This window comes from Loxodonta africana, chromosome 18, assembly GCF_030014295.1.
Source record: "Loxodonta africana isolate mLoxAfr1 chromosome 18, mLoxAfr1.hap2, whole genome shotgun sequence".
In the NCBI taxonomy this organism is placed as follows: Eukaryota; Metazoa; Chordata; class Mammalia; order Proboscidea; family Elephantidae; genus Loxodonta; species Loxodonta africana.
The window spans coordinates 58,423,688-58,436,273 of NC_087359.1; the positions used below are offsets into that span (position 1 = coordinate 58,423,688).

The window sequence follows — 12,586 nt, forward strand, 5'->3', positions numbered from 1 at the left end:
GATCTATACAAGGACAACTACAAGACTCTGGTGAAAGAAATGCAATTTCGAAATAAATGGAGGAATATTCCACACTCATGGACAACAAAGCCAAACCCAACCCATTGCTGTCGAGTTGATTCCTACTCACAGCAACTCTATAGGACAGAGTAGAACTGCCCCATAGGGCTCCCAAGGAGCAGCTCATGGATTTCAACCGCTGACCTTTTGGTTAGCAGTTGAGTTCTTTACCTTTGTGCCACCAGGGCATTTACAGATAGGAAGACTTAGTATTATTAAGGTTGCAATTCTTCTCAACTTCATCTACAGATTCAATGCAATACCAATCAAAATCTCAGCAAGCTATTTTGTGGATATTGACAAACTGATTTACCAAGGCAGAAGACCAAGAAATGGCCAACAAATAATGAAAAATAGAGTTGGAGGACTGGCATTATCCTACTTCAAGAGTTACTCTAAAGTTATAGTGATCAAGAAAGTGGGATATTAACGAAGGAATAGGAAAATAGATCAGTGAAACAGAATAGGGTCCATAAATTGACCCACGCAAATTTAGTCAACTGATCTTTGACAAAAGGAGCAGAGGCAACTCAACAGTGAAAGGATAGTCTTTTTAACAAATGGTACTGGGACAGCTGAACATCCACATGCAAAAGCATGAATATGACACAGCCTACGACTTTCCCAAAAATTAACTCAAAATGAACCACAGGCCTAAATATAAGATGCAAAATGTTACAACTTCTAGAAGATAACACAGGAAAAAATCTAGGTGATTTGGGTTTGGAGATAGCTTTTTAGATACAGCATCAAAAGTATGATTGATAAAAGAAACAATTGACAAGTTGGACTTCATTAAAATTAAAAACTTCCGCTCTACAAAAGACATTTTTTTTTAATTTTTATTGTGCTTCAAGTGAAAGTTTACAAATCAAGTCAGTCTCTCATACAAAAATGTATAAACACCTTGCTGTTTACTTCTAGTTGCTCTCCCCCTAATGAGGCAGCACATTCCTTCCCTCCACTCTCTATTATCGTGTCCATTTGGCCAGCTTCTGACCCCCTCTGCCTTCTCATCTCCCCTCCAGGCAGGACCTGCCCACATAACCTCCTGTGTCTACTTGATCCAAGAAGCTCACTCCTCAGCAGTATCATTTTCTAAGCCATAGTGCAGTCCAATCCCTGTCTGAAGAGTTGAATTTGGGGATGGTTCCTGTCTTGGGCTAACAGAAGGCCTGGGGACCATGATCTCGGGGGTCCTTCTAGTCTCAGTCAGACCATTAAGTCTGGTCTTTTTCGGAGAATTTGAGGTCTGCATCCCACTGCTCTCCTGCTCCCTCAGGGGTTCTTTCTTGTGTTCCCTATTGGGGCGGTCATCGGTTGTAGCCAGGTACCATCTAGTTCTTCTGGTCTCAGGCTCATGTAGTCTCTGGTTTATGTGGCCCTCTCCGTCTCTTGGGCTCATAATTACCTTGTGTCTTTGGTGTTCTTCATTCCCCTTTGCTCCAGTTCGGTTAAGACCAACTGATGCATCTTAGATGGCTGCTTGCTACCGTTTCAGACCCCAGATGCCACTTTTCAAAGTGGGATGTAGAATGTTTTCTTGATAGGTTTTATTATGCCAATTGACTTAGAAGTCCCCTGAAACTATAGTCCCCAAACACCCACGTCTACTATGCTGGCCTTCGAAGCATTCAGTTTATTCAGGAAACTTCGTTGCTTTTGTTTTAGTCCAGTTGTGCTGACCTCTCCTGTATTCTGTGTTGTCTTTTCCTTCACCTAAAATAGTTCTTATCTACTATCTAATTTTTGAAAACCTCTCTTCCTTCCTCCCTCTCTACCCTCGTAACCATCAAAGAATATTTTCTTCTTTGTTTAAACTATTTTTTGAGTTTTTATAATAGTGGTCTGCTACAATATTTGTCCTTTTGTAACAGACTAATTTCATTCAGCATGCCTTCCAGATTCCTCCCTGTTATGAAATGTTTCATGGATTCATCATTGTTCTTTATCAATTTGTTGTATTCCATTGTGTGAATATACCATAATTTATTTATCCATTCATCCATTGATGGGCACCTTGGTTGCTTCCATCTTTTTGCTATTGGAAACTGTGCTGCAATGAACATGACTGTGCATGTATCTGGCTCTGTAAAGGCTCTTATTTCTGTAGAATATATTCCAGGGAGTGGGATTGCTGGAATATATGGCAGTTGTATTTCTAGCTCTTTAAGGAAGCGCCAAAACAATTTCCAAACTGGTTGTTCTATTTTACATTCCCACCAGCAGTGTATAAGTGTTCCGCTCTCTCCACAACCTCTCTAACTTTTATCATTTTTGGTTTCTTGGATTATTGCCAGCCTTGTTGGAGTGACCTGGAATCTCATTGTAGTTTTGATTTGATTTTCTGTACTGCCTAATGATCATGAGCATTTCCTCATATATCTGTTAGCTACCCAAATGTCTTCTTTAGTGAAGTGCCTATTCATATGCTTTGCCAATTTTTTAATTGGGTTATTTGTCTTTTTGTAGTTGAGTTTTTATAGTATCATGTAGATTTTAGAGATCAGACACTGATCGGAAACATCATAGCTAAAAACTTGTTCCCGGTCTGTAGGTAATCTTTTTACTCATATGGTAAAGTCAAATGGATGAGCCTAGGTGTTTGATTTTTAGGAGCTCCCAGTTATCTAGCTTTGCTTCTGAAAAGACACTCTAGGAGAGTGAAAAGTCAAGCCACAGAGTGGAAGAAAGTATTTGCAAAACACATATCTGATAAAGGACTTGTATCCAAAACATACAAAGAACACTTAACACTCAACAATAAGAAAACAAACAATCCAGCATAAGATCGGAACAGATACCCCACCAAAGTGGTTATACAGCTGGCCAAAGCTCATCATCATATTATCATCAAGGAATTGCAAATTAAAACAATCAGATGCCACTACACACATGTTAGAATAGCCAAAATCTAAAACACTGATAACACCAAATGCTGGCGAGCATATGGAGCAACAGGAACTCTCAGTCATTGCTGGTGGGAGTGCAAAATGATATGTCCCCTTTGGAAGACAGCCTGCAGTTTCTTAGAAAGCTAAACACGGGCCTGTCGTACAACCCAGCTACCATGCTTCTGGGTATTTACCCAAATAAATTGAAAAGCTTATGTCCACAGAAAAAACTGCACAAGAATGTTTATAGCAGCTTTATTAATCATTGCTAAAACTTGAAAGCAACCAAGATGTCCTCCAATAGATGAATTAATAAACAAACCTGTGGTGCATCCATACAATGGGGTATTATTCAGTGATGAAATGAGCTAGCAAGCTATGAAAAGACATGGAGGAACCCTAACCGCACACTGCTAGGTGAAGGAAGCAGCCAGTCTGAAAAAGCTACATGCTGTATGATTTCAACTTTATGACGTTCTAGAAAAGAAAAACTAGAGAGATAATAAAAAGATCCATGGTTCCGAGGTTCAGGGGGAGGGTGAGAGGATGAACAGGTGGACCACAGGGCATTTTTATGGCAATGAAACTATTCTGTGTGATACTATAATGATGCACAGAGGGCATTAGGCATTTGTGGAAACTACAAGACTGCACAACAGGAAGAGTGAACCCTAATGTAAAATGTGGACTTTAGTTAACAGTGATGCATCAATAGGGATTCCTCAATTGTAACAAGTGTATCACAGGCATACAAGGTGTTAGTAGGAGAAACAATGAGCAGGGGGTAGCGGCTGTTTGGGAATGCTGTACTTTCTGTGCCATTTCTCTGTAAACCTAAAACTGCTCCAAAAAGAAAAAAGTCTGTTTTAAAAAAAATGAAATTGGACTTTTTCCTAAAAGAAAGCAAATCTCATTTGGCTGATGTGTTTGACACTGAGGACTAGCTTTGCCGATTAGATTCTATGCCATTTTCTACAAGCTGAATGAGTTATACAATTAACATATACTTATGCTATGATAAAATAATTTTATAAAAATGTTGACAAATCTCCTCGTGTTCTATGGGCCAGAAATGGACTCCACTGTTGGACCTTTAAAAAGGGCGCCATTGTTATTGGTTCCTCCTGGAGGTAAGGACAGCCTCAGCAGAAAGAAGCTGGCATCATACAATTGTATGTGGAAGCTGAGGGGTCTTCATGAGAAGCCAGCTGGAGAAGAATCACCACCAGGGCAAGGGAGTGACAGCTGGACAACTCCAGTTGTGCTATTTTTGAGAAACCCAGGAAGCGAGGAATCCCTCATGGGAGATGCAACACCCAGAGGGCACCACTACCAGAGGACATCAGCCCCTTCGTCTCCACCAGTCTCCTCACCAACTTCTAAGAAGCCAAAGGCAGCCAGCTGAATGGAGGGATGGAGAATGAGAGATATAGGACAAGGAAACAGAGAAGAAGCCAGCCAGGACCCCTCTTCACATTGTACGCGTCTAGGTTAAAGAAAGGCTCAGGCTGGGGGAAGGGAGAAGTTTTCAATTCTTTGAGAGTATAGACTTATGTGACTGAGACACTGGACTGGAACTAGCACTGTTCTTGGGACTGAAAGTGATCAGAGGAATTTTTTTATCTCAGTGACCGGAAAAGCTATAGGGCTTCCCGACTTCATCCATGGGATTCCATCCACAGGACTGTGAAGTCCTCAGATTGTATTTTTATACGTATAAGATAAAGTTCCTTTGTACTCTCAAAAAAACAAAACCAACCCCTCCCTCAAAAGTGCTCCAATAAACTTCCTAGCCCTTAAAAAAAAAAAAAAGTCTATGCAAAGAAAACACACACACAATAAACCTATTCTGCTTTATGTCAATATGGCTGTAGGCAAATGCGTGGCATATGATCCAGAAAGATGTACACAGAACTCAGAGAAGTGGTCACTCAGGGGTAGGGGGTTAGGGAACAAGGAGGGTTTTCATGATACCTGTTAATTCAGTTTTATGCGATGAGAATAGGATCGTGTATTATTTATCACATGAAAGGTAAATTTAAATTGCATCTTACTTGTTTTAAAGAGAATCCACCCAATTTAATTTTAAAAATCACCATAGAGGTAATCAATAGAAGTCAGTTTCGGATATGGAGAGAGGAAAATATCTTTTCTCGGAGGTATTGACGTCAAAATTCTGGACCAAGAAGGATCTTACAATGCACTTAGCTTTCTGTATTCGTATTTGGAGAGGATATACTCACAGTTTCTCAGTCCAGCGGTATGCCTTCCAAATATTTTCCTCAATATAAGAAATAGAGTTTCCTTGGAAATTTCTGTGAAGAAACACAGTTCATATCTTTGAATACATAGGAATAGGAATGAACAGAATAACTCTAAAGAATCATGGCAACCTTACGGGAAATATTCAGATGCAGAACTTCAGCTTTCTAACTTCCATGGCTGTCAGCTGCCAAACTGGTTCAATTCAGACAGACAGACCGTGGGGGGCAGTGGCACAAATGATAAGGCCAACTGCTCAGAACCTGAACTTCCTATCTGCCCAATTCTCCTCCTTTATCCTTATCAGCAAATATGTACACAGATAATGCGTGCCCGGCAATGCCACAGCTTGGGCGGAGGGCCTGCTGTTGAAACCTCTCCAGGTGGTGGAAGGATAAAGGCCATTAGAAACTAGAAGGACCAATGGACTGGAGTGGAAAGATCTCTCAGGCATACTGCTTAATGAAAACCTGCGGATCACTGCTGAGCAAGAAGTACAGTCCTACCTCGTTAGAAAAAACAGGAATATGTATGTAAACACGTATATGTATGTAAACGCAAAGGGAAGAGACTGGAAGGAAGGACATATACTCAGGGAGGAGGGAGGGAAGGGGAAGGGGAGGGGACTTTCACATTTTATGCCATATTCTTCTGTGACACTTTTAAAAATTATTATACTGTGGAAATGTATCCACGAACGACATGCATTTCAAATAAGTTGTTAAATTCCCGAGGTGCGGTTTCAACCACTAACTCTGTAAATAACTTTGACTCTTTCCTTTAACTCTGTCCTTTTCCCTCAGCAACAGCTTACCTACTCAGTTTATAAAGTCAAATAGGTGATATTTGAAATTAAGTCAAAACAGTTAAGTTGCCCACCCATCTGCCTGGTGGACATTTCCACTCCACCAGAAACTTCCTGATTGCTTTATGCTCACCAACAAAAGATGCCAGAAACTGAACTCGTCTTCCCCAGACTGGCTCTCCTTCCTGACTGGTGGATCTCCATCTGTGTGTTCTACCACCATCAGTTTGCTAATCATGCAGGGCAGAAACTTTGGAGGCGTATTTGAGTTTTTCTCTTTCCTGTACGCTGCTTCCCCAACTCTCTAGTCCATCATCAGATCCTGTCCTTTTTTTGAAGTGCTCCCAGGATTCTCCTTCCATTCTTATCACAAATGCTCTCATTCAGCCCATAGACCTTTCTATTTGGTCTCCCTGAATCAAGCTTTCTTCTCCAGGCGGCCCTACATATGGATTCTAAAATAATTTTCCTGTTTTAATCATTTATCCCGCTTGCTTGAAAACTTAAAGTGGCTCTCCATATCTCACAGTGTAACTTCCAAACCTCTATACCCGATAAAAAAAAAATAGCTGATAGTCAAGGTTTTTCACAATCTCATCTTGCATTGCTTCCTAGCCCAATTCTTTGTAGCCAGGCTGGTCTACTAAGTCCTGACCATTCCTGCATCCGTGCCTTTGCCTAGGCTGTATTCCCTATTTTTCTCTATTTAGCAAATCCTAGTCACTCTTTGGAGCCCTGGTGGCGCAGTCGTTAAGAGTTTGCATGCTAACCAAAAGGTCAGCAGTTCGAATCCACCAGCCACTCCTTGGAAATCCTATAGGGCAGTTCTACTTTGTCCTATAGGGTCTCTACGAGTCAGAATTGACTCAACGGCAGCAGGTTTTGGTTTCGGTCACTCTTTCAGCTAAAGTTTTATCTTGCCCATGCAGCTTTCTCTGTCCTCCACAGGCAGGTGGTTACGGATTCTGGTGAATTATGGCACCTGTGGTCTGCATCTCTTGTAGTACATAGTTATGCACCACTTCCCTTTTCACGTACACTCTTTTTCTCCCATCTATCATTGTTATCTTCCCAAGCTAATGTCTTAGATTCTGTGGCTCCTACACTGCCTAGCCCTGGATTGGGCATATAACACGTGTTTTTATATATGGAAAAGCCAGGGACAAAGATCAAGTCTGGACCTGAAGGATAAAATAATAATAGGTAACAGTTATATATGCTAGGTGCTGATATAAATGCTTAACATGTATGAACTTATTGAAATTTCACAATAATCCTATGGGATAGTAATTTTACAGATGAGGAAACTGAGTCACAGAGCTGGGTTCAAACCCAGGCATTTTGGCTCCAGAAGCTCTCTCTTTAACCGCTTTGTTGTATCATTACCAACAGGATGGAAAAAGGAACACAATCCTACAAAGAGGGTAGAGCAAAACTGGGAATAGAGCAGAGGTTGAGGCATGAAATGATGGGACTAAAGAAGAATTGGTAAGGAAAAATAATAAGGGCAATCACAAGCAAAAGCCTGGGGAAGCGGGCACAATAGTAAGGAGAAGAACGAGGATAAGGAAAAGTTGACAAAGAAAAGGTCAAAACCAAAGTCGTTCAACATGGCTTGGGAAGATGAGGGAGCCCAGGAAGGCCTGAAGGAAAAGGCTGTCATGTTAAGCGGAGTGCAGAGGACAAATGAGGAAGGCAATGCTTACAAGACCGTGAAGGTGCCATTGTACTCGTTGGGCTCTGGCACAGGCACTCTGTGGAGCCTCTTCTCTGGGCGGAGGCCGGTACAGGACAGCGTTTCGTCTTGGCAGACACAGAGCTCGCATATGCTCATTCCGTTGGTGGCGTTCTGTTCCCACTGCACAGTGAAAGGCATTGGTGCCCTTTTTGGGGTGTAATGTATAACAGCATTCTGTTCCTGTACCTCATTTAGAGCCATTTCTGTCCTTTCTAGGGGGTGATGTGTGATGGCCTTCTGTTCCTGTTGCTCTGTTAGAGCTTTCTGAACCCTTTCAGGGGTGTAACTTACAGAAATTACAGAAGGCACCAGTAATTGCTGAGTCGCTGGGGGAAAAACAACTGCCTCGGATGACCCTGGCTGCTGAGTTACTGCAAGCTCTAGGTCCAAAGGTTTAACTGTAACTCGCTTTGGAGGAGGTGTGGTCTTCTGCAGGGCTGTAGAATGTGTGACCTCCACAGTGGGTTCTGGGGACACAGTAAGTTCTAGATCCAAAGGTTTAACTGTAACTCCCTTTGGAGGAGATGTGGCCTTCTGCAGGGCTGTAGAATGTGTGACCTCCACAGGGGGTTCTGGGGATACAGTAAGCTCTAGGTCCAAAGGTTTAACTGTAACTCGCTTTGGAGGAGGTGTGGTCTTCTGCAGGGCTGTAGAATGTGTGACCTCCACAGGGGGTTCTGGGGATACAGTAAGCTCTAGGTCCAAAGGTTTAACTGTAACTCGCTTTGGAGGAGGTGTGGTCTTCTGCAGGGCTGTAGAATGTGTGACCTCCACAGTGGGTTCTGGGGATACAGTAAGCTCTAGGTCCAAAGGTTTAACTGTAACTCGCTTTGGAGGAGGTGTCGTCTTCTGCAGGGCTGTAGAATGTGTGACCTCCACAGTGGGTTCTGGGGATACAGTAAGCTCTAGGTCCAAAGGTTTAACTGTAACTCGCTTTGGAGGAGGTGTGGTCTCCTGCAGGGCTGTAGTATGTTGGACTTCTGGAATGGGTTCTGGAGATACAGTAGGCTCCAAATTCAAAGGCTGAACCGTGATTTGCTTTGGAAGAGGTGTGGCCTTCTGCAGGGCTGTAGAATGTTCAGTCTTTGAAGTGAATTCAGGCATTACTGTAAGTTCCAGGTCCAAAGTTTGATCTGTAACTTCAGTCAGGTTTGGATGCTGAGCCTGAACCTGGTCTGGAGGTGGTAATGTCACCTCGGGACGCTCTGGAGAAGAAGTTGTATTATTCTGCAGGACGGTAGAATATTCAGCCTCCATAGTGGGTTCTGGGGTTATGGTAAGCTCCAGGTCCACAGGTTGAAATGTGACGTTGGGTAAGTTTGAATGCTGAGCTTGATCCTGACCAGGAGGTGAAACTGTCGCCTCATGATGTGCTGGATGTTGAGCTACAACCCCCTTAGGAGGCTCTGGAGGCCGAGTTGGAGTCCCCTGCTTGGTTAGAGTTTTGGGTTCTGGTGATATGGAAAGCTCCAAGTCCAAAGTTTGAATGGTGACTTGCTTTGTAGGAGGAACTGTGGTCTTCTGCAGGGTTGTAGAATATTCAGCCTCCGTAGTGGGTTCTGGAGATACGGTCAGCTCCAGGTCTACAGGTTTAACTGTGACCTTGGGCAAGTTGGAATGCTGAGCTTGGTCCTGTCCTGACGATAGAGTTGTCACTTCATGATTCACTAGAGGTTGAGCCACAACCTCCTTAGGAGGCTCTGGGGGCTGAGTTGGCGTCTCCTGTTTAATTGGAGAAGGTTCAACCTCCATATTAGGCTCTGGAGTTATAGTAACTTCCAGGTCCAGTGTTTGAACTGTGACTTCAGTCAGGTGTGCCTTCTGAGCCTGTACCCGGTCCGGATGTAGAAGTGTCACCTCAGGGCACTTTGGAGAAGAAGCTGTAGTCTTCTGCAGGGGTGTAGAATGTTCAACCTGTATAGTGGGTCCTGGTGTTACGATAAGCTCCAGGTCCAAAGGTTGAACTGTACTTTCAGGCAGATTTGGATGCTGAGCCTGAAACTGGTCTGGATGTGGAATGGTCACCTCAGGACAAATTGGAGGAGAAGTCGTAGTCCTCTGTGGGGTTGTAGAATGTTCAGCCTTCATAGTGTGTTCTGGAGTTATGGTAAGCTCCAGGTCCAAAGGCTGAGCTGTAATCTTGGGTAAGTTTAAATGCTGAGCTTGATATTGACCTGTTGGGGAAACTGTCACTTCATGAAGCACTGGAAGTTGAGCTGCACCCTCCTTAGGAGGCTCCAGAGGTTGAGCTGGGGTCACCTGTTGGGTTGTCGAAGAGTCCTCCACCTTAGGAGGTTCTGAAGAGTGTGCTGGAGCTCCCTGATGGACTGGAGAATGTTCTACCTCCTTAGGGGCTTCCGAAGGATGAACTGGGGCCTCCTGCTGAGTTGGAGAAGGTTCAGCCTCCTTAGAAGGCTCAGATGTCTGAGGCGGAACCTCCTGCAGGGATGGAGGAGGCTCCACTTCCTTAGGAGGCTCTGGAGGTGAGGCTGGGGCTTCCTGTTGGCTTGGAGAAGGTTCAACCTCTTTAGGGGGTTCCGGAGGTCGGGAAGAGGCTGTATGCTGGACTGAAAATGGTTGCGTAGACTCAAAGGGCTCTGGAGGTAGAGCTGGGGCCTCCTCCTGGACTGGAGAAGACCCTATGTCCTTCGGTACTTCTGAAGGTGCAGCTGGGATGTCCTGCTGCACTGAAGATGGTTGTACATTTGTAGGAGGTTCTTGAGGTGGAGCAGGAGCCTCCTGCTGGGATGGAGAAGGTTGGACTTCCTCAGAGGGCTCTGGGGGCTGAGATGGGGCCTCGTGCTGGATTGGAGAAGGTTCTACCTGCACAGGGGGCTCAAGAGACTGAGTTGGGTTCCCCTGATGGGCTGGAGAAGGTTCAACTTCCTCAGAGGGCTCTGGAGGCTGAGATGAGGCCTCTTGAGGGATTGGAGAAGGTTCTACTTGCATAGGAGGCTCAGGAGACTGAGCTGGAGCCTCCTGCTGGGCTGGAGAAGGCTCAACCTTCTCAGGGGGCTCTGGACTCTGAAATGGGACTCCTTGCTGGTTTGGGGACATTTCCACCTGTGTAGTAGACTGCAGAGGCTGAGGTGGAGTCTCCTGCTGGACCAGAGAGGATTCTACTTCCTTCGGGGGCTCTGGACTAAGAGCTGGGGCCTCCTGCTGGGATGGAGAAAGTTCTGGTGGCATAGGGGGCTCGGGAGACTGAACTGGGGCTTCCTGCTGGAATGGAGAAGGTTCAACCTCCTTGGGCGGCTCCGGAGTCTGAAATGGGGCCCCCTGCTGGTTTGGGGAAGTTTCCACCTGTGTAGGAGGCTCTGGAGGTGGAGGTGGGGTCACTTGCTGGAACAGAGATGATTGTACTACCTCAGGGGGCTCAGGGGACTGAGCTGGTGCCTCCTGCTGGGGTGAAAAAGGTTCTTTCCCCTCAAAGGGCTCTGGAAGCTGAACTGGGGGTTTCTGCTGGACTGAAGATGGTTCAGCCTTTTCAGGGGGCTTTGGAGGCTGGGATGAAGCCTCTACTTGGGTTGAAAAAGGTCCAGTCTCTGTAGGGGGTTGTGAAGATATAGTAAGCTCCAGACTCAGAGGTTTTCCTGTGATATGGGGCAACGTTAGATGCTGAGCTTCACTCTGACCCGTGGGTGAAACTGTCACCTCATGATGCCCTGTATGTTGAGTTTCAACCTCTGTAGGGGGCTGTGAAGTCTCAGCTGGGTTCTCCTGTATGTTTGAAGGAGGTTCAAATTCCTCAAGTTGCTCAGGAGATTGAGTTGGGGCTTCCTGCTGGCCTGAAGGAAGTTGGACCTCTTCAGTGACATCTACAGGCTCTGTTGAGTCTTTCTGCTGGACTGGAGAAGGTCCAACCTCCGTAGAAGATTCTGGAGGCTGAGGTGGGGCCTCCTGCAGGGCCGGAGATGGTTCAACCTCCTCAGTGGACTCTGGAGACTGTGATGAGACCTCTTGCTGGTCTGGAGAAGGTACATCCTCTGTAGGAGGCTCCGGAGTTTGAGTTGGGGCCACCAGTTGGCTTGGAGAAGGTTCAACCTCAACAAGGTCCTCTGGAGATTGAGTTGTGGCCTCCTGCTGGTCTGGAGATGGTTGAACCTCTGTAGTGGTTTCTGTAATTATGGGAAGCTCCAGATACAGAGATTTAACTGTGACTTTGGCCAAAGGTGGGTGCTGAGTTTCACCTTGACCTGGAGGTGAAACTGTCATCTCATGATGCCCTGCTGGTTGAGTTACAACCTCTGTAGGGAACTCTGGAGGTTGAGCTAGGCCCTCTTGCAGGACCGGAGAAGGTTCAACCTCCTCAGAGGGCTCTGGACGTAGAGATGGGTCTTCCTGCTGGGTTGGAGAAGGCTCAGCCTCTTTAACCAGGTCTGGGAGCTGTGTTGGGTCATCCAGTCGAATGGGTGAATGTTCAACCTCCTCAAGGAGCTCTGGAGGCTGAGTTAGGTCCTCCTGGTGTGTTGCAGAAGTTTCACCCTTCTTATTGGGCTCTGGGGGCTGTGGCAGGTCCTCCTGCTCGACTGGTGAAGATTGAGAACCGTCAGGAGGATCTTGAAGTTGAACTGGGTACTCCTGCTGAACGGAAGAAAGCTCAATCTCCTTAGGTGGATCTGGAGGCAGAGCTAGGATTTGCTCCTTGGTTGAAAAGGGTCCAACTTCCTCAGGGGACTCTGGAGGCTGAACTGGGGCATCCCGTTGTGTTGGATAATGCTCAACCACAGGTTTAGCTGATACATTAGGCAAGACTGAATGGTGAGCTTGAGGATGACCTAGAGGCTGAATTGTCACTCCATCATGCAAAGAGGGTAGGGTTAAAAC

At 45.4% G+C, this 12,586-nt stretch overlaps 1 protein-coding gene across 1 annotated transcript in view; it reads right to left on the bottom strand.

Moving 5' to 3' along the window:
- Nucleotides 1–8,138, bottom strand: part of LOC100673505 (leucine-rich repeat-containing protein 37A2-like) — a 47,670-nt gene extending 39,532 nt beyond the window's left edge. The window contains exons 1-2 of the mRNA XM_064271454.1: nucleotides 7,728–8,138; nucleotides 5,198–5,269 (exon numbers count right to left, since the gene is read on the bottom strand). Coding sequence (XP_064127524.1) covers nucleotides 5,198–5,269; nucleotides 7,728–7,960 — 305 coding nt within the window. The 5' untranslated portion in view covers nucleotides 7,961–8,138. The remainder of the gene's footprint in view (nucleotides 1–5,197; nucleotides 5,270–7,727) is intronic.
- Nucleotides 8,139–12,586: the final 4,448 nt, after the last annotated feature.